The 21,702-nt window shown below is 42.4% G+C and overlaps 2 protein-coding genes across 2 annotated transcripts in view; one reads left to right on the forward strand and one right to left on the reverse strand.

Moving 5' to 3' along the window:
- tenm1 (teneurin transmembrane protein 1) overlaps positions 1–12,058 on the forward strand; it is a 300,806-nt gene extending 288,748 nt beyond the window's left edge. Inside the window, exons 35-38 of the mRNA XM_032555180.1 lie at positions 574–875; positions 3,982–4,688; positions 5,419–5,561; positions 10,385–12,058. Of these exons, the coding sequence (XP_032411071.1) occupies positions 574–875; positions 3,982–4,688; positions 5,419–5,561; positions 10,385–11,140 (1,908 nt within the window). The 3' untranslated portion in view covers positions 11,141–12,058. The remainder of the gene's footprint in view (positions 1–573; positions 876–3,981; positions 4,689–5,418; positions 5,562–10,384) is intronic.
- Positions 12,059–12,656: 598 nt separating this feature from the next.
- On the reverse strand, positions 12,657–19,755 carry LOC116714554 (SH2 domain-containing protein 1A-like). The gene is made up of 3 exons (XM_032555184.1): positions 19,185–19,755; positions 18,521–18,584; positions 12,657–16,383 (listed from the first exon to the last, which is right to left on the reverse strand). Exons 1-3 carry the CDS (start codon positions 19,319–19,321, stop codon positions 16,111–16,113), a joined length of 474 nt encoding a protein of 157 aa, XP_032411075.1. The 5' UTR covers positions 19,322–19,755; the 3' UTR covers positions 12,657–16,110.
- Positions 19,756–21,702: the final 1,947 nt, after the last annotated feature.

Genomic DNA, 21,702 nt, shown 5'->3' on the forward strand with positions numbered 1-21,702 from the left:
AGAGCTTTCTAACCAAAACAGACTGAGAAAGGAACCCCATCTGCTTCCCCAGCTGAGCCGTACGAGTACAAGACACAAACACAAAGCACCCGAAATACAGGCTGAGAATAAAAAGAGAAACCTGCAAGTGTTTATTTATGCCAGTCATTACATGTACAGGATGTAATTACATCCTGTACATGAATGTACAGTACATATCGCATATGAACGATATCAAAGTTCAAAAAGATGATCAGGATAATAAAGGACATCCCTACCCTAATTCATAAGCACCACGACTAAAGTAACAACCGTCGGCTTTTAAATGAAAGGATGTTTTTGTTGCTAAATTCTGAACAAAAACGTCTCATTTTTTTTTGTGTGTGGTTTCGGGAACTGACGGTCTGACGGAACAACAAGCCGCGCTTCTCTTGAGCATCGGGCTGAGACAGTGGGAGGGTTAAAACATGGCTGTTGCAAAAAAATAATTGAGGTCTTGTAGAGGCAATGAAGACATTAAGAGCCTTAAACTGAAGGAAAAGAAAGTTTCGTTAAAATCTTTTGCTTATTGTGTCCTGTGTGTGCTTCTCTTAGGTCATCACCACCCATTTAATGAAGCACACCAAGGTGTTCAACTCCTACGGCCAGGTGGTCGAGGTCCAGTACGAGATCCTGAAGTCCATCGCCTACTGGATGACCATTCAGTACGACTCGGCAGGGCGCATAACCACCTGTGACATCAGAGTCGGCGTGGACAGCAACGTGACCCGGTACACCTACGAGTACGACGCAGACAGCCAACTGCAAAGCGCCTCGGTGAACGAGCGCCCTCAGTGGCGTTACGGCTACGACCTCAACGGGAACATCAACCTGCTCAGTCATGGAACGAGCTCTCGGTAAGTCGATATCTGCAGCTCGCTGTATGTTGCATAAAAGTTTCACTGTTTTAAATCTATGCCTCCCGCATTGTTCCACAGACAACGGTAAACTTTAATGCTTATTTAAATGAAGAACTTTCACAAAGATAAAAGCCAATTGGAAGGAAAGGGATAGTTTTTACTGTTCTTATAAAAAGGAAAGATCTGGAAAGTGAGACAAATGTGTGTTTTTTCAGGTCTGGACTCAATACTTTATTGAATCCACTTTTGCAGCGGGTCTTTTGGGGAATGTCTCTACCAGCCTTGCAATATTGGTGACTGACATTTTGCCCGTTTCTCTTTGTAAAACCACTCTATCTCAGTCACATCGGATCAAAAGCGTCTGTGAACACCAGTTCTCAAATTTTTACGAATTCTCAACTGAATTTAGCTCTGGGTTTTGGCAGGGCCATTAATGCTTTGATATGATCTATTTAAATGAAGCTGTAGCTGCATGTTTTAGGGTCACCGTCCTGCTAAATTTGAACCTCTGCCCCAGTTTCAGATCTTACAGTGGTGTGAAAAAGTGTTTGCCCCCTTCCTCATTTCCTGTTTTTTTGCATGTTTGTCACACTTAAGTGTTTCGGAACATCAAGCCAATTTAAAAAATAGTCAAGGACAACACAAGTAAACACAAAATGCAATTTGTAAATGAAGGTGTTTAGTATTAAAGGAGAAAAAAAATCCAAACCATCATGGCCCTGTGTGAAAAAGTGATTGCCCCACTCGTTAAAATAGATTATAACTGTGGTTTTTAACACCCGAGTTCTATTTCTCTAGCCACACCCAGGCCTGATTATTGCCACACCTGTTTTCAATCAAGACATTACTTAAATAAGAACTGCCTGACACAGTAAAGTCCACCAAAAGATCCTTAAAAGCTACACATCATGCCGAGATTCAAAGAAATTCAGGAACAATTGAGAAAGACAGTAATTAAGATCTATCAGTCTGGAAAGGCTTATAAAGCCATTTCCAAAGCTTTGGGAATCCAGCGAACCACAGTGAGAGCCATTATCCACAAATGGCGAAGACATGGAACAGTGGTGAACCTTCCCAGGAGTGGCCGGCCGCCCAAAATCACCCCAAGAGCGCAGCGACGACTCATCCAAGAGGTCACAAAAGACCCCACAACAACGTCCAAAGAACTGCAGGCCTCACTTGCCTCAGTTAAGGTCAGCGTCCATGCCTCCACCATCAGAAAAAGACTGGGCAAAAATGGCCTGCATGGCAGAGTTCCAAGAAGAAAACCACTGCTGAGCAAAAAAAAACATTAGAGCTCGTCTCAATTTTTCCAAAACACATCTTGATGATCCCCAAGTCTTTTGGGAAAATATTCTGTGGACCGATGAGACAAAAGTGGAACTCTTTGGAAGGTGTGTGTCCCATTACGTCTGGCGTAAAAGGAACACTGCATTTCAGAAAAAGAACATTATACCAACAGTAAAATATGGTGGTGGTAGTGTGATGGTCTGGGGCTGTTTTGCTGCGTCAGGACCTGGAAGACTTGCTGTGATAAATGGAACTATGAATTCTGCTGTCTACCAAAGGATCCTGAAGGAGAATGTCCGACCATCTGTTCGTGAACTCAAGCTGAAACGAACTTGGGTTCTGCAGCAGGACAATGATCCTAAACACACCAGCAAGTCCACCACTGAATGGCTGAAGAAAAACAAAATGAAGACTTTGGAGTGGCCTAGCCAAAGTCCTGACCTGAATCCTATTGAGATGTTGTGGTATGACCTTAAAAAGGCTGTTCATGCTCGAAAACCCTGTAATGTAACTGAATTAGAACAATTCTGCAAAGATGAGTGGGCCAAAATTCCTCCAGAACGCTGTATAAGACTCATCGCAAGTTATTGCAAACGCTTGGTTGCAGTTGTTGCTGCTAAAGGTGGCCCAACCAGTTATTAGGTGTAGGGGGCAATCACTTTTTCACACAGGGCCATGATGGTTTGGATTTTTTTTCTCCTTTAATACTAAACACCTTCATTTACAAATTGCATTTTGTGTTTACTTGTGTTGTCCTTGACTATTTTTTAAATTGGTTTGATGTTCCGAAACACTTAAGTGTGACAAACATGCAGAAAAACAGGAAATGAGGAAGGGGGCAAACACTTTTTCACACCACTGTAAGTTCTGATCAGCTCTGATCAAGCTTAAGAAAAGCCACACGGCCATGTTTCACTTTGGAATAATAGCTGAACGGCATTTTTGATCCCACACATAAGGTTTTTCATTAAGGCCAGAAAGTTTCATTATGCTCTCATCTGAGCAGAGCGCCTTCTTCCACATGTTTTCCATGTGCTCTGCGTGGCTTGTTGCAAACAGCAAAATAAACCTCTAACAGCTTCTTTTCAACAATAGCATTCTTTCTGCCATGCTCTAATGAAGACCAGATTTGTAGATTGCATGTTTACTGAGATTATATTGAACTCTTTTTAGTAATAATGCGAGTAGTGGAGGTAATTGGTTGCAGGGGCATCTGAGTAAAAGAGTTTAACCTAAAAAAAAAAAATCCAACCCAACCCATGGGCATTGTGTCCGATCTGACTAGTTAACTTTGATTAAAGGCAGGAACCAAAGTAGGCAGGAAGTATTATTTTAGTTAAGATTTTACTACTTTCATTTTGAGATCACCATCATCAGTGCAACTTTGACCCATCTTTAGCTTTTGTTTAGCGTTCCAATCAACTTGGATGTGTGACTGATCGGAGCGGAGCAGGGTGGAACTTTCTTTATTACCTCAACAGGAAAAATGATCTACTCCTCTATTTGGACTGAGAGCAAAAGTTGATTAACAGAACTTTATATCGTGCATTCTCGTCTGAGCCCGACCTGACTATCAAGCGAATAATTTGGAATGTCAGATCAGACTCGGGTCACAAATATATCCTCTACTGAGTAAGGGAGGCCTCACTTTTCAGATTTTATTTGTAAAACACCCTTTCACTTCTCCTTGCCAACATATTTAAAAATCTGAAAATTGCATGCGTACTGTATCATTGTAACAGGACAGATTGTGAAATAGTACAAAAGGGTGTTGCAAGCCGCTGTCCGAAGTAACGGATCTCTGTTTCCCAAGGCTAACGCCGCTGCGGTACGACCAGAGGGACCGGATCACACACCTCGGGGAACTGCAGTACAGCGTGGACGACGACGGCTTCCTCCGCCAACGAGCCAACGACCTGTTCGATTACAACTCCAACGGCCTGCTGACCCGCGTCTTCAACCGGGCGACGGAGCGCACCGTCTGGTACCGCTACGACGGCCTGGGCCGGCGCGTGGCCACGAAGAACAGCGAGGGCGAGCAGCTGCAGTTCTTCTACGCCGACCTGTCGCACCCCACCAGGGTGAGCCACCTGTACAACCACAGCAGCAACCTGATCACGTCGCTGTACTATGACCTCCAGGGCCACCTCATTGCGATGGAGCTGAGCAGCGGGGAGGAGTTTTACGTCGCCTGCGACAGCGTGGGGAGCCCCAGGGCGGTGTTCTCCAGCAAGGGTCGACTGGTCAAAGAGATCCTCTACACCCCCTACGGGGAGGTCTATCAGGACACCAACCCCGACTTCCAGCTCACCATCGGCTTCCACGGGGGATTGTACGATCCGTTCACGCGGCTGGTCCACCTCGGCAGGCGAGATTACGACACCCTCGCTGGTCGATGGACCTCACCGAACCACGAGCTGTGGGGCGAGCTGAGCAGGGAGCCCAAACCGTTTAACCTGTACTCCTTCAACAGCAACTGCCCGGTCGGGAAAGTGGAGGAGGTGACGCAATTCACAACAGGTGGGTTTTTGCACGCTCTTGCCATACCCGAACCAGAACCTGACAAACAGACAGATAGCAGGAGATGCAAGCAGATGTTTCTCTTGATGACACCTACCCTCACACCCTCTTGTATAAGAGAAACATCTGCCATGAAGACTGAGCAAACAGGGGCCGCGCAGCTAACCACAGGTGAACTGCGTGTCATAGAAAGGAGATGTGACAGCGAAGGATAGTCGCACCTCTGATCGCATTGTTTTTTAACACGGTCTAGCGGTGTTTTCTTCCTCGCGACTGTCAACACAACACTATTGCCCCCCGAGAGATGAAATAGAAGCTCAGGTGAGGGAAAGAGATGAAATGAGAGAGCAGAAGATGAATACAGGATGCAGGTGGGCGGGGTGGCGGGGCGTTTGTCCTTCTGGTTAATGGAACATTCATTCGGCCTGTCACGTATTCCTGCAGCAGGATTGTTTATAGCAGATGGAATCTGTATGTGTCTGAGCGACTCGTCTCTGCCTCGCATTATGCTCATAGATTGTGTGATTTCCTGTGCAAGGTGTTGCTTTAACCGGCCTTATGACTTTTTGTTTGCTTCACAGTGTACACAGTACATTTGAAGTCTTTCCCTGAATGCAATTTTCTCTTTCTGTATGTATGTGTATGTGTGTGTGGGTGTGTGGGGGGGTGTGGGGGTGTATGCGTGGGTGGGTGTGTGTGTGTGTGTCTTGGTGTGTGTGTGTGTGTCCAGACATTGGTAGGTGGCTGCAGCTGTTTGGCTTCCAGCTTCATAATGTTGTCCCGGGTTTCCCAAAGCCTGAAGTGAGCAGAATGGAACAAACATATGAACTGATGAAGACCCAGACGAAGACGCAGGACTGGGACTCCAGCAAGGTGAGAATTTCCTGCCTGCACAAAAACACTCGTCAATGGGCCGGTGCATTGTTTGGAAATAAAAATTAGAAATCTTGATGTCTGAAAATTGTTATACGAAGCCACCTTCGGCATTATCTCTCCCCCAAAAAACATGCAACCACAAATGCAAATCAGCTTCACTTTTGCATCACATAAGTCGACATCACTGCACTGCGGGCTTTCAGATGACGTAGATTGAATTGCAGAACCAAAGGGGTGCAGTGTATACAAAACATGTCCATTTGCATGCTCAACTACTTATTATGTGGATAACATTCTACTGAATGTGACATTTCTCTGACAGAAAGTGGTAGGTCATCTACAGGCTCTTCTCTCTTTGCACAGTTTGACTTCATGTTGGAATAGCTCTGCTACGGTCGTTCTGAAATTTGTTCCTTTTTTGGTCATCATTATTTTGGTTGAGGCGTCACTTTTTTTTGGACAATTATTCCATTTTATAGCAGCTGGGAGGATTTTTGCTCTTACTTTTTTCTACTTTCAGACAGTTGCTATGATGCGTAACCATGGCAATAATGTTTCTGTTTAGCATCTCAAACGCCCAAATAATGGCTGAGCTATGATCACAGATCCCAGTGGATTTGATACAGAAGCAGGACCAAAGAGCAGAGAGAGAAGGAGGAAGTCCGAACCATCTTTTCCATCAATCATAATGTTTGTGATCATGTAATATCTCTGCCTAGACTTCTAACCTTGCTGGCCAGATTGGTTGAGGCGTCACCGACAATTATTATTATGACATATAATTTATGCTGCATAGAGATTGAGCTGTTAACATGTCATGACAGTCATGACGTGCAAACTAACTTTACAGCAAAAATATATCTTATTGAATGTAGGCAGTATGACCCGCGTTCAACTTTTCTATATTCTACCTTTGCATTTATTAATTATCTCCAAAACATTTTATTTTACATAGCACAACTTTTCCAGAGCCGCGGAGGAGGCAATTAAAATTTCGACTAGGCTGGGATCGGCTCCGGCCCGGCCCGAGGACGCATCCTCTGCGCAGTCATGCTTGAAATGGGTTGTTGGTTTCAAAGTAGAAAATGAGCACATTTACAAATAAACATTAACAAACTATCTGCTTGAACATTTAATATTTTATCCACCCTCTTTATACGCTTCACTTAAGGCCTTGAGAAAAGCATTCATTGGCTTTTCTTGGTTGTTTTTCATGAAACCATAGAATCAATACTTTCCTGACTTCCTTTGTGTCACAATTACAGATGCTAGTGCCTTTGGTTGTGTCTCTTTAAGCCAGGCACAGATATCCTCTGGGATTTTGCCCGTATCTTAAGATCTAACTGCCCCAGTGGTTTTTAAATCCAAACCTCAGCGTTTGATCTGAACGTTGTTTTAGACAAATTGTTCTCCGCCTGAAATGCTTGGGTTTTGGTTTAGATGATGTTTAGTGATGACCTTTAGAAGTGAGGTTTTATGTCATCCTGAAAGCTGTACTTTCATTTCCGTTTCTATTCTTGAGAAAAAGAGACCTGAACATCCTTTCTCTTTATTTATTGTAAATTACCATTCCTTCAATTTGCACAAAATTCCCTGACACTTCTCCATGACAAACCGGCCCAAATAGGAATTATTTTCAGGACTATCATGTATTCAACACATTAAAGCCCCTTCAAAAATATTTCCATCCTAGTATCACAGATAAATGGTGGCTACAACATTTCTTTCTTTTTTTTTTAAATACAACTTCTCCAAATGGAGCAGTGAATTTGTCAAGGATGTATCAAAAGAGGCCAAATATTACCGTAGAGGAGCAGCATGACTTCAGAGTGGATATTAAAATGTCATTTGGTAAGCAATATAAAGTAAAAGCAACCCAGACTTTACTTTTTTTTTTTTACAGACAGAAGGATCTATTTTAGTTATATAGATAGAAAAACATCAAATGGGCCTATTTGGGCACGAATGCTTAAAGAAAATTCTCCACAGTCGTGGTAGGTCTAATACGCTGTCCGCTTTTGCAGAGCCCTGATAATTGGTCAAATTAAATCCAGTGTTAGGCGCAGTAGGGCAGTTCAAAAGTGGCCCACCGTGTTTTTGTGTTAAGAAAATATTCAAAGTTGCAACAACTGGAAATAGTGTGTGAGGCCGATGGCGCAACAGGTGCACACCCCCATGGACGTCAACTATAAACCTAGCTTAATTCATCTGTACTGTCGCTATGAAGAACCCTATTTAAAATAAACAAACATCCTGGTTGAGGGGCAACTAAAGCCTGGTGACCCACAGGGAAATTTAAAGGATCAACAAATGATACTATTTACAGATTAGTTCTTCTTTTTGCTGTCCTGCTAAGAGGCGAGTATTAAATCGACTGTTGTCATGTTTGCATGACAACAGTCATTCACACTGCCAAAGACGTACTTAAGCACCTGCAGGGAATAAGTTTCACTGCCTTCAATTGGCAGGCTGAAGAAAACAACTCAGTCCAAATGAGTTCTGCCTGACGTTGCTTTATGCAAGCAGAAACCGTCCAACTTAAGGGAAGTTTTCCCGCCTCAAATGGGAAAAACTCAAAGTGGGCAGAGGTTCCATGTTAAGAGATATACTCCAAATAATGCTGTGAAAATGTAGCTGAACTGCATACTGGGTGTGGGTAGATGTCTTGTGCCATGTGGTTGGCAAACTTTTCTAGCTCAAGTGATTGACTGTATAGATTAAGCTTTCGCTACGGTAGAAAACTCAAATAAAACAGACTTTTGAAGCATGAAAAAAAAAAACATTAGTGAAATTAATAAGCAATTAGTTGAGTTGAGCAAATAAAGATCTGGCCAGTTATTTCTTTCTATGCCAAGCATTCATGTTCCCGATTCATTTTCTCCCATAATTACTCATCAATCTAATTCATTTAACGTTTTGAGACAGCTTGTAAGTGGAGGCCAAAGTCCTCCGCAGAGGCACAGAGAAACTAATTGGCTGCTGATTGTGTGTCACTTCCTGGACTTAGAGTTATTTTTCTAATTGACAATAAAAGCTTAAATCTCCCAAAAGTCAATAATAAGACATTCTCTTCGAAGAATGAAATTATTAGTTTGTAGTTTTGATTTAATTTAGAGTGTATTGGCAGCTCCTTCTTAAGTAGAAAAACTTAGTTTTGTGTCTATTGCAAAGTGACCGTTTGGTTTTATTCAGTTTTTTTTTTTTTTGCGGCCATATTTCCAGGTCATTGCAGGATTAAACAATAGCACTTTATTCGATGGGGTGTGCACAATACTGACATTAAATTAAGTGTCATTTGGTTAATGACACTTTTAATACATTAAAAGTGTCAACTTTGAAGCGAGTAATGTGTGCGACCCATTTACGGAGGCCTCCGTCCTCCTCGCATTTTCACATATTCGAGTCTCGTTGATCAATCAGTCAATCAGATTTTATTTGTATAGCACATTTCAGCAGCAAGGCATTTCAAAGTTCTTTACATCATAACAAACACAAAAACACAATGCAAGATAGAATCAACAATCAAAACACGACATTAAGTCAAGTTCCATAAATAAATTTGTAATTGATTACATTTCATATACAATTCTAAACAGGTGGGTTTTTAGTCGAGACGCAGTGACGTGGCGCCACGCAATGATGTGACTTGACACAGTGACGTTACGCGACACAGTGATGTGACGCGACGCAGTTACATGATTCAGTGCCTTAACGTGACGCAGTTACATGACGCAGTGCCTTGATGTGACGCAGTGACCTGACGTAACTCGGTGACGTGACGCAGTGATGTGACACAGTGACGTGGCGCCACGCAGTGACGTGGCGCCACGCAGTGACGTGACGTGGTGAAGTGACGCAGTGACTTGACGCAGTGACGCGACGCAGTTACATAATGCTGTGACGTGACGCGAGATGACGCAGTGACTTGATGCAGTTATGTGACGTGACGCAGTGACGTGACGCAGTGACGTGACGCAGTGACGTGACGCAGTGACGTGACGCAGTGACGTGACACAGTGAGGAATGCAGAGACGTGACGCAGTGATGTGACGCGTAGCAAGCGTGTCCAGTGTTTGCTGAAGTAAACTTGGATGCTGTTCGTGACGCAGACACGAACAGTGGTTTGAATAATGTGACGATGTTCTGCCTGATTATCTGTTTGACCGAAACCTTGTGCCCCCGTGACTTTTCTTTTAAGGGGTGTTGAACTTTTCGGCTTCCAGGAAATGTTTTGCTCCACCTTTTCAGACTTGACAATGCTAATGGTGGAGCGTACCTTGCGATTTTAAAGTTGTTGTCCAACCGGAGCCAGCACATCTTAACGTCCGCCATGTTTGGTGTTTTTGTTCCCGCTTTCATGAATCAGGATGCAGAATAATGACATTTGTCAAGTATCGATGACTTTCAGGTATCGATGACTTTCAGGTCGGATGAACACAAGCTGGCCGTACAGACAGAGGATTTAGGATTTTGGACCACATATCCAAGTGACCTGGGTGGCAGTTGTAAAAATCTGATTTGTGTTGTTCAGACTGTCACACAAACATCAGATACTAGTCACGTAAGGGCAGAAAAAATCTGACGTATTTTTAAAAATCGGCTCCAGTGAACGTAGCTGATGACAGATGTTATTTTTATGACGGCATCACGTCAGTCTTAACTCTTAAACCACTTCTACGGTCGTGTGCATACTTCGTTATTAGCAACGTTTGAATTAGCAATGTTTTCTACAAATGTAAAGGCAGCTACTATAAACATAAATCACAAACGAGCACATTAATCCCAGCTGCACAATATAAATGTCCCATTTTTTTCCCCAGATGGTGCTGGGAATCCAGTGCGAACTGAGGAGACAGCTGAGGAGCTTCATCTCCCTGGAGAGGTTACCTCTGGTCTCCGAGCCCGTGGGCTCAGCTTGCCACAGACCATCTCATCCTCCGCCCTTTGGATCCCGACCCTTCATTCTCGGCCCCAACATCCGCTTTGCGGTGTCGCACGGTCGGGTGAGCGCGGAAGTCATCGGCGTGGCCAGCGAGGACAGCAGGCGGGTGGCAGCCATCCTGAACAGCGCCGTCCACCTCACCGGCCTGAGCTTCACCGTGCACGGCTGCGACACGCACCACTTCCTGCAGTCCCGTCCCATCGAGGAGGACCTCGCCCTGGGGCTGGGCGTCGGGGGACGCATCCTGGAGAGCGGCGTCAACGTGAGCGTGTCCCAAATGAGCGCCACGGTGAACGGCAGGACTCGACGCTTCGCCGACATCACCCTCCAGCAGGGGCCGCTGTGCCTGTGCGTGCGCTATGGCGGTACCGAGGAGGAGGAGAGGGCGCGGGTGAAGGAGGAGGCGAGGAAGAGGGCGGTGGAGGGCGCGTGGGAGAAGGAGAGGAAGCGGTTGGATTTAGGGGACGTTGGGAGCCGGTCGTGGAGCGAGGCGGAGAAGCAGCAGCTGCTGTCCGGTGGTCGCGTTCAGGGTTACGACGGCTACTACTCCCTGCCTATAGAGCAGCAGCCGGAGCTGTCCGACTGCCCCGCCAACATCCACTTTATGACACTTAGCGAGGTGGGGGGCAGGTAACAGAGACACACAAACAGCCCCCCATCCCACCAAAGACTGCCTGTTTCTACTCTGCTCTGATTTGTTCTACTGTTTCTATACTTTACTGAAAAATAAAAAAGAAGACGATAACTACGGAGAACAAGAAGAGAGAATGGGGGTAGGGGAACAAAAACAAACTTCCAAATGCCTTTAATTGTGACAAAATGATGGTATTTTATTATTATCGTCCAGTTTCTCCGATTTCTAACAGTGGCACAAGCGGTGTGGTTTGGCTGTGGCTTTGCTTTTTGTATCCTGACTGACAGACTGACCGACGGACTGATGGACTGACAATCTGCCATTTACTGTTTCAACACTGTTCAATCATTTGGGACCGTGTTTAAAAACCACTGAACTACAAAGATGGAAGACTTAAGGGTGGCCAGTGAACGATCCTCTTCATGACTCCAATCACGAGGTCTCCGGTTGCCATTTTGAGTTCCGCCCACTCCCCCATGGTTTACCTCGGATATACTACCGTTTACATATTGTGTAAGAGAGGCCTTGTTGACTCTGGCACTCCCCTTTAGAGAAGAAACCTCCTGTGGTTTCCACCTCTGGTGTGCTCCAACTGTAGTTTGTATGAGTGTGTATCTAAAATCAAGAATGTACATAGCCAGTGCTTTCACACTGAAAAAAAAAGTGCTCAACTGAAAATTATGTTGTTCATAAGTGTCAGTATTGTTAATCAATAGAAGATCTGTTACATTTTTTTGCAAAGATTATACATGGCTATAGTAATTATTCTCGCTGAAAAAGAAAGCTCACTTTATTGGGTTACAATGCTGATTAAAGTTATTATGTGTGAATTACCAGGTTGTTCCCTGAGATTTCATGTTACACTGGTAAAACAAGCTGTGAGAATTCAGGAAATAAAATATGTGTATTAATTTTCAACCATTCCTTGATAAAAAAAAAATAATTGTGTACAGTGGTGGTCTGACATTCACTATCCTTGGATTTTTCTCTGGAACGTGACTCCAAATTACTTGTGGAAACCTCACCTACTCACAGATATTTACTCTGCTACATTCAAACAAAATGCAGCTGGGGAAGCTGAAATACTCAGACACAATGCTACATGCCACGCTATTGGCTGGTGTTTGTGAAACAGCCAATCCTGGAGTGCCATTTGTTTTCCTACGTCCTAATTGGCTCAAAGCAGAAAAATGGCTACTGCGGTTGTGCTAAGACAGTTTCCACTGTCCATATTAATGCATAGTGACTTATTGAAATAGGCAGTTCTCAGTGTTTTAGGGAGGGTCTCAAGTAGTCATGGATTTTAGCTTTTTGTGGGCAGCTTTGGTCCGTAACCCCAAGAAACCACCGCACTGCAACAGCTAAAAGAAACCAAAAAAAAAAAGAAATATCAACCAGTTTTTAAAATCTACTTAACAAAATTCTTACTAATGTTCTTATATTTTATATAAAAGGACATTTTTAGGTTCTACCAATCCTGTTTTACATCAACCTTAAATTAAAAAAATGGAAAACATTTATCAATTTCTGTTTTATTCATCAAATGCAAGTACAAAACATTGGAACAATAAACCATGATAACAGTTTGTGTTGAAAATTTCTCAACTCAACAACTTTCTTAATATACATTTGCAACTTGAAAGCTTAGCTGGATCGATACAGAAGCTATCTTGTAAATAATAATATAGTTTGACAGTAATTTGCACCAAGTTTTACCGAAGCAGACAAGTCCTTTTTTTTTTACTGCCAATGACATTGCAGCCAGACAAACATTGATGGTACAAGAAACTATTGTGAAGACATCTACTTCGTACTTAATCTTAAAAGTTAATAAAAATAAAAAGAGAGATATTAATAAGCTGCTAAAAATTATCCTAAAGACAACCACAGCTATGATGGGCTTTTTATTAGCAAAATCTATCTCAAGGGCAGCGCAGACCAGCGGCGTCAGACATGCATCAATACACCCCCATTATTTTCTATTAAACAATTTCTGGTCAACTGCCAACGCTAAAAGATGCAGCAATTGTTTCGAGCTCTCTATGATTCTGAGGAGCTGATTAATAAACGTAAATGCTATTACGTTTTGGCTCCTTTAGCTTCTCTCTTTCACTGCTTTCATAGTTGTTCTTCTATGGTTGTATTTTGGCGGAGAAGTAGAAGAGAAAATATACATTTTTGAAGCTGCAAACTACATATGATCCACAATTTCACCACTTTAAGGACAATGGCAATAAATAACTTGCCTGGTGATTAATTTCTCACGAGTGTAAATGAAAATGGATGTAGAAGGAAGGTAATGTTTGCTGCTGTTAGAAAGATTTACATAGTAAAGATTTTGCAGTATTACGAATTCATCTTAGTGTAGAAAGCAATTTATTTATGCTTCTTATAGTAGGGTATGCCACCTTGTGGCACAAATAGATTACTGCATTTAGATCAAATCCACAAAAACGTTCTTCTTCTGCACACACAAGCGTGACGCATAATGGCGTCATTTGGTGTCGCCGCTCCCAATCTCCGTTCGCCCTCAGGATTAGGAAGCTCAAGTTGCTTCCTAAACTAGTAAGTTTGACTTTAGCATTAGCATTGTGGCTAAACTAGCTGGTTTTGATTCTTTCTGAAGCTTGTGTGACTATTCTTGGCCTTTACGATGTTGTTAACACAACGACTATAAACATATAACCTGACGAATGAGAATAAATCTTGATTCGTGAAAAATCTCCAATTAAATTATAATAAAATTGTTTAGGCAGGATAGCCACCTCTCCCAAAAAGTAGCTCATATTGTCCGAACTAATACGCAGCTAATGTTAAAAACCGGTCAACATTTATTTCTGTTGGTTTTTTGTTTTTGTTTTTTTTGCCTAATTACTTAATTATTTGTTCATTAAGAAGTGCGGAGTATAAGGTTGACTTTAGCTTAGCTCCGTGGTTAAGTCAGCTAAACATGGACGCTAACTGAAATTCTTGCTCCATCAAATAAAGAGTTTCTCAACCATAAGCTCGATAATAATTAAAAATAATTTAAAAAATTATTTAAAAAATAACAAAAATAATTAAGTCCAAATTAATAACTCGGCCACAACCATCTCCTCTGGACAACACACACCGTGTGTGTAGCTTATGTTATTCCCTAAGAGGTTTTACTCTTGCAGCAAAAAAAAAAAAAAAAAGCAGCTGTGTAATGAAATACGAATTCACAAAATACAAAGTTTTATAACAAAAGTGCAATAAGGTCAGCTGGCATTTAGTAAAAACTGCACAGAATACCAGCCAACACCTTCGAAGACGGATCAGAACCAAGTGAATAAACAGGAAATAATCAACTTTTTTTTTTGTTGTTTTTTTAAACTGACGAGTTGCTAAGCCACATGTGATGTCGCTTGTTTTGTCAACTTAACAAAACTGTTAAATTGAAAAATGGAGTTGCTCTACAATAGACAAACTGGATTTAAAGTGAGTTTGACCATTAATTTATAATTTTTTTTTTAAAAGCTAACCTTTAGGTTAAACTCGTGTTTGTTTAAATCTTTAAAGACTTTAATGGTTAAATCCCCTTTTCATTGCGCAGGAACTGTTGCTTGTTATTTCTCCTTGCGCCTCGGTGCTCTCCTTCCCTTTTCCGCTTCTCTCGCACTTCTTCTTCTTCTTCTTTTTTTTTTTTATTTTTTTTTTTAGCCGGGCTCCTTCTTTGTTCTTGCTTCTCGGAAGTTGTAACTTTCAAATCCGTGCTGTCATTATCACCCATCATTATGGCTCAAACCGAGATATGCGTGAGAAACCTGCGTCTGTCAGAAGCGGAGAGGGAGAAGGAGGAAGAGGAGGAGGAGGAGGTGAGGAAAGAAAGAGAGAGAGAGAGAGAAAAGCACAGAGGAAGGGAAAGATATGTGACAGCTGAGGCTCAGCGAGTGGGCGGTGAGTGCAGAAGGGGCAGGACCTGGAGTTGGCTGTGCTGTTCGCTGCAGCTTGTCTCCTCTCATTAGGAAATGCCAATCAGACTGCGCTGCAAACCACTTCCAAGCTGAAGAAAAAAGTACCCCCCAAACAAAGCGAGTTTAAAAAAAAAAAAAGAGTTAGTTTTCCCTTTTTTTTTTCTAAAACAAAAAAAAAGAAAAAGCAAGCTACCACTAATCCACCTCCCCTTTCCCCACTCGCCTCTCCCTCTCCCTCCACGCCGTCGCTTCGCCATCTGCCCAGCATTAATTGTCGCGCTTCTCTCTCTCCGTAGGCTGCGGACGGCGGCGCGGACACTTTAAGGATGCATATGTTCTGACTGCCAGCAGGTGATGTATACGTCTCTGAGTAGCAACGTTGCTGATCAACTGTGACGAGCCTCTTCCCATCTAAAACATATGCTCCACTAGATACTGTCCAAGCTCATCTCTGCTGTGGTGAAGAAGGAGAAAAAAAAAAAAAAAGAAAAGATGGAGGGTCTTTTGGTTGCTAGGAGACCGCTGCACTGAAGAATAGTCTGGGCTGAAAGGATGCTCTCACTGTTTTCTCACCTTCCCTCCCTGTGTGTTTTTTCTCCACTCATATCTTTTTCTTGATGTCAGTCAGAAAAGGGACTGATTCCACACACACACACACACACACACCCCTACACACACACACACACGCGCCCTCCTGCCCCTCCTGCAGTCAGCATTCTCTCCGTGAAAATCGCTACTTCAATATGTCAAATTGAATTTCTTTCCCACCACATTATGTTGTCACGCCGAGGCTTTGGCTGCGCGAGCATGACCTTATTTAAGAAAGCTTCTTTCAGACAAAATCGTTTATTTTCTTCGCCGCCCACTAACAATATTTTTATCTTTCTTTTTTTTGTTTTGGTCGTCAAACTCATGTGTGCAGTAATAGATATTAATGTTTCAGAGGAGAAAAAAAACAGGAAAAACTGGCTGAAAGAAATGAGATTTGAGAAGTTTGAAGTTTGGTGTTCAGTCATTGTTCGGGTTCGGCCGCCTCTAACCGAAAGCTTGCGCCACCTCCTTCTTGCTCCTGCTCTTCGGCTCCTGAGCGACGGGCGTCGCCAGGCGCTGCAGATAGGGGCTGTGGTCGGGCAGCGTCGGCGACAGGCCATTACCGGGCGTCTGCTGCTGCTCGCCGTGGGTCTGCGCCCGCCTCTGAGCCGTGACGGGGTAGAGCAGAGGCATGGCGATTCCCTGTCCCCGCTTCTGGAAGGCTGCTATCAGGTTCTTGATGTGCCGGAAATACCGCTTCGGCACACCGGGAGTCGTCTGAAAACAGAAGATGGAGGGGGATGGGGGGGTAAAAATAGAACTCATCACTCTGGTGATGTGGCGGTGGAGAGGAAGAAAAAAGAAATGAAGAAAGAAAGAAAGAAAGGTGCTCCTACAGATTCAACATATGAAAGACAGGCTGGAGGTGGAGGCGAGAGAAAAGTTCAGCGCACAAAGGAAATCGGAATCCTGTCAGCGAAATAATCCGAGCCACTGATCTCAAAAGAGTCCGCGTTAAAATATTCAAAAGCGCCACGTTAATAAATAAAATGACGCGGTGGAGATAATAAAAATACATAAATGCTGCATAAATAGCTTCAGAAGAGTAGATATTTGCAGGAGGAGATTCCCTCCCGAGGGAATTCGAAGCTAAACTCGGTGAATTTAAGATGTGCTTCTCTTTGTAAACATTCAGATCCCCTTGGAATTCTTTTGTGTTTCTCAGCAAATGAGAAGCCTTACTTTAGTGGTTTTATGTGTGACATTTAAGATCCTTTAAGCACTCTATTACCCAAAGGGCTTTACTTGAAGAGTTAGTAATAAAAAAAAAAAGCAACAAATATCCTTAAGAGAAGTAATTTGTGCTCCGAGACACGGCTAGAAAACCTGATAACTTCCAACAAAAACCGCAAGAGAGTATTTAAAATGTAGCTCAACGTTAATTTAATGATTATTAAATTCATTTAACATATTCAACACGTGGAAATATGGTAAATAAATGGGTAAATGAATCTACCCACTCAATGAAATGTGTCTTCTGCTGCTGAAGAGCAGATAAAAAAAGTTATGGATATCTAATATCTAACTGGGTTCAGGCTGGAAAATTTACCGTCAAACATAAAAGTTTAACACAATATTTTGTAGAATTTATTGTGATAGCAATAAAAATGGTGATTTAAAATGTGCTTCTAATTTCTTTAGTCTTTTTTGTTAGGCATTTGTGAGGCAGTGGCTGCATGACACATCAACCACAGCTCCAAAGACACACAAGCAATGATCTTAAAATACATTCCTCTTTTCAAAGTAGGCTCCGTCAGAGCACTAGAAGACATTTGTTCCCCTCTAAGCTGCACACAGCAACTGCACTTAATCATATTTTTGGAAAATATCGACATTTGCAGACGCTCTCGTGGCCAGTTATCAGCCAGTTTTGGGGCGTTTTCAAACATCGGCAATTGAATCGCGATTCATTTAACGATAAACGATACGATAAAAGCTCGTCCCTCATTGAAATCTCTTCTTATTCTGAACTCATCAGACTGCTCCGTCCAAGTGTGGTCAGCAAATGTTGGCACTGTTGTTTGTTTTTCCAGCCTCTCTCCAACCGGCCTTGTGCGTTATTCACAAGGCATATCTTACCGATCCGTTTCTCACGTATCATTTTTTTCCCCCTTTCCTTTTACGTTGAGCGTTGCTAAAGAATAGCTGTAATTTTATCTGGGAAGGCCTTTAAAAGTGCATTACGTGCTTTGATTCGCCGCGCATCCATCACGCTGTGAGAGCTGAGGTAAAAAAAAATAAAATAAAATAAAAAATCCTTTGAATATGTTTTAAAACATCATTTAATCAAAGGTGTAGAGCCTTTCCATGAATAATGGAAAGTGTTATTAGGGAAGTCTTGTCATTGACGTCCAGCATGGTGCTAGCGGTGAAAACGCAGTCCTAAAGGCTGCATCCTGTCTCAGTTGTCGTGGCGAATCGAGGGGCAACTCGGATGTCTCCATACGCATCCCATCAGAAACAGTCTTCAAATTTTGAGGAGTGGGGGGTAAGGGGGCGTAGACTGCTTGCAGGGTGGTATTGCTGAAGGAAAAGAAATGCACCCATTTCTCTGTGCTGTCACATCTCAAATATATATATATATATATATATAGAGAGAGAGAGAGAGAGAGCGAGTGAGAAGCAAAACGGAGGGGAAAAACAGAGAAAGAAAACATGTTTGCCTCAGATCCGCAGCTTGTTGAATTACTCTGACACAAAAACAACTTCGAACCTAATAAACAGCAACCGCAGCGAGTCAGACGTGCAGCTGCCACGCTGCTCAGGTGAGTATTTCTGGTGCAAAAAGTGTCGGGATAAAAGCAGAAATTTAACAACAACAAAAAAAAAAAGAGAAGAAGAAAAGATGTCTCACCTCTGCAGCCCACGAGCCCGCTTCGTCCTTGTGGAGTCTGTACGTGTAGACGTATCCTTTGCACCTGAACGCAGACACACTTTTTTTGAGACTGAGCGTGCACAGACATTTTTTTTTTTCGGTAGGAAGTTGTGGGAAGGTGCTCAAATGGAAAAATAATGGCACCTTGCGTGGCACATGGACCTACTGGTAGAGTCTTGACGGCATAATTTAGTTAAATCTGACCGCTAAGTTGCATACACACACAGGAAAGTGGATATCTTTGCTGTTGATGCCGTCTTTCAGATAAACTGAAAACAGGGATGCACTTTAGTGCTTATTATGGAATTCGTAGACTCACAAATTAAAGTCTTTAATTTACGAAAAAGTACAGAAAGACTACTGCAAAAGAAAATGTCCAAGATCTCACAAGGGCACATTTTTCTAGCACCATCTAGTATCTATCTGAGACAATGAGCTCATCTTTTTATTTTTAATGAGTCTCCCAGTGAGACTCGCTTTGCTTATAGCTTTTGATAACAGATGACAGAAACTGCTTGGGTTATCCGGTTTAATGCAGGTTTCTAAACGATTTCGCAGAACTGCAGAAGACGGGATTTTGAGGATTTTCACAAAACGGCGTCGACGTAGAACGAGGAGAAACGCCAAGAGGCTGGATACTCACAACACACACAGGCAGAAGACGCCCGGCACCGAGTCGCTGTCACGAAGTAAGTAACACCCGTCCCTCCCGTCCTGGCCCAGCCGCCTCTCGCCCTCCTCCTTGCCGATGGGTCCGTGGTAGACGGCCAGGTTCTCCATCACCGCTTTCCTCCGACTGTGCCTTTCGCTCTGTTGGTAAGTGCCAGCGCTGTTCTCTTTGTCTCTGCTTTCTGACTGCAGGCGAGCCCTTTTTGTCTTCCACTCTTGAGAGCTGCACAGGTACAGCAGCTTTTTTTTTTTTTTTTGTTCCCCGGCCTTTTGCTTCTCAAACGTCTGCTCAGGGAATTTCAGCTTCAGACGAGGACCTTGACCTTCTTCTTCTTCTTTTTTTTTTAAAGATCTCCTTTTTCCACCTCACCTTCCAAAGAGCTGAAAGCCACTCCGTCTAACCTCTAACCTTTCTGATCTAGTGCCTTCGCAGCCTTCCTCTGTCTTTATGAGGCGCAGCGTTGCGCGCACATGCACACACGCCAAAAATGTGGGTTTGCATTTCTGTCAGGAAACGATTGTATTTTGCAACAGGAAATAACTTCAAAGGTGCTTAACGGAACATTTCCACAACAATAAAAAAAAAAAAAGCAGAAGAGAGGGATGAACAAAGGCAAACTTTCTCATTTCACACAAGAAAATGCATTATGCATGTGGAGTGAAACTTTTTTTTTTTATTTTTCCATCGCTGTTTGATTAACAGAAGGTTGCTTGTTCTGTTTCCATGAATAATGATGTACAATCAATCTGCTGAGGAGGATTTTGGTGAAGAAAATACAGTTTTGAAATAAATATTTCTGGTTAGGGAAGAGCAGTCGAATTACATTTATAATTGCATAACTTTATTTAGTTTTCTAGGGAAATAATACAGAATTATGCCTCCAAAATTGCTCATGCATTTTGAGCAAACAAACATTTATTGTTAAGTTTTATTTGACGGTATAATTCTCATCTGCACCTGGGTGACGAATGCATCGGTGTAAAAAGTAGAGTTATCATCTGTAGTGTAATGAAATACAGAACTTCTGTAGATGAGAAAGGGGCCCGGTGTTCGTCATGGCAACGTTTTCTCTATCTTGTTGAATTTACTGAATTAAGCCCTCGAGAAAGACTTAAACTTTTATTTAAAAGAAAACAAGCAAAGTTGCGGATTTTTTGGGGATTTTTCTTAAGCCACAAAAGTAACGTTACAACCGCAAAACATCACTGACCTTCATTTTTTTTGATGAAGGAGTTCATGCCTGTGAATAGAAACAAAAAATGAAAGTAGTTTTTGATTTTTCTTTTTTCTTTTTTTTTTCGTGGATACAAATCTGAAAAGTGTGGGTGAGTAAGTATTTCGCTGTACACTTTTCTGAACACGCCATCCACCCTGTTGGCTTAACATGGTGGGAGCAGCATCAGGCTGTGGGGATGCTTTTTATTTAGTGGCATCAGGGGAAGACAGTCAGTCTTGATTGGAAGACGGACTGAGCTAAACACAGGGCAGTTCTGGGAGAAAACAAGTCTAAAATACGACCAGCGTTTTGCTTTGTTTCCCCTTAAGGTGAATTCATTAGTTAAGTTGCTTAGATCTAAATTTATCTGAGAGTCAAACGTGAGACCTGACTGTCTGTCCTCCGTCCTCGCTGACTGAACTTGAGCTATTTTTATGAATCTGGGTGTGAAAAGCCGTTAGAGAAACATCAACAAAAAAAAAAATACTTTCAACAAAAGGTGGACCTATTCACGGGGGCTAAATACATGCATGTTTCAGATGTTTGTTTGTAAAACATGACAAAAACTGCACAGTTTGTACAGTTATGTAAGACCTCGTGTATGCCAGTCTAATGAAATCCAAATAGAGTAAATTAAAGTTTGTGTTCCAGGGCTACAGATGACTATCGGAGCTTACACAATCATATTTGTACGATGCTGAAGGATGTTTGCACGGGTAAATCTGAGTCCGCTTGTTGACGTACCGAGAATCTAGGTACAGAGAGCAAAGGACGCAAATTTCATAACTTTTCTTTTTCTAAAAGAACTTCCATAGGCTCCAAGAGCTGTAAAAGTAAGCTAAATGTTTTACTTTCAGCTTGAGAGAGTTCTTGTTTTTCTCAGCAGGCACCTCACACATGTTTTCAGAAAACTTTTCGCAGATAACATCTTCTGTTAAACATGTGTTTTTTAAACACCCAGCTGCTTTGTCACACAAAGAGGAACCAGCTAATGAAGCTGTGTGCACAACAAACTCGTCCTGCAATCTGGCCTGTCAGTCGCAAAACTTCTGCTGTGTTAAATTGGGAGTCTGCCGTGTTGCTGTTTTTCCTACGCTAGCAGCAAGATTTCTTTTAAGAATAATACTCACAGTTTACTATTTTGGATGTTTGAAAGCCTTTCACACCATCAAGTGATTCAGAAGGGGAAAAAAAATTCCCTTATTGAGTTTTATAATTTTTTTTATATATCTTGTGACGTTCACTGGGGCTGCTGGTTTTCCTTTTGGCCTCGCC

This window comes from Xiphophorus hellerii, chromosome 23, assembly GCF_003331165.1.
Source record: "Xiphophorus hellerii strain 12219 chromosome 23, Xiphophorus_hellerii-4.1, whole genome shotgun sequence".
Taxonomy (NCBI): Eukaryota; Metazoa; Chordata; class Actinopteri; order Cyprinodontiformes; family Poeciliidae; genus Xiphophorus; species Xiphophorus hellerii.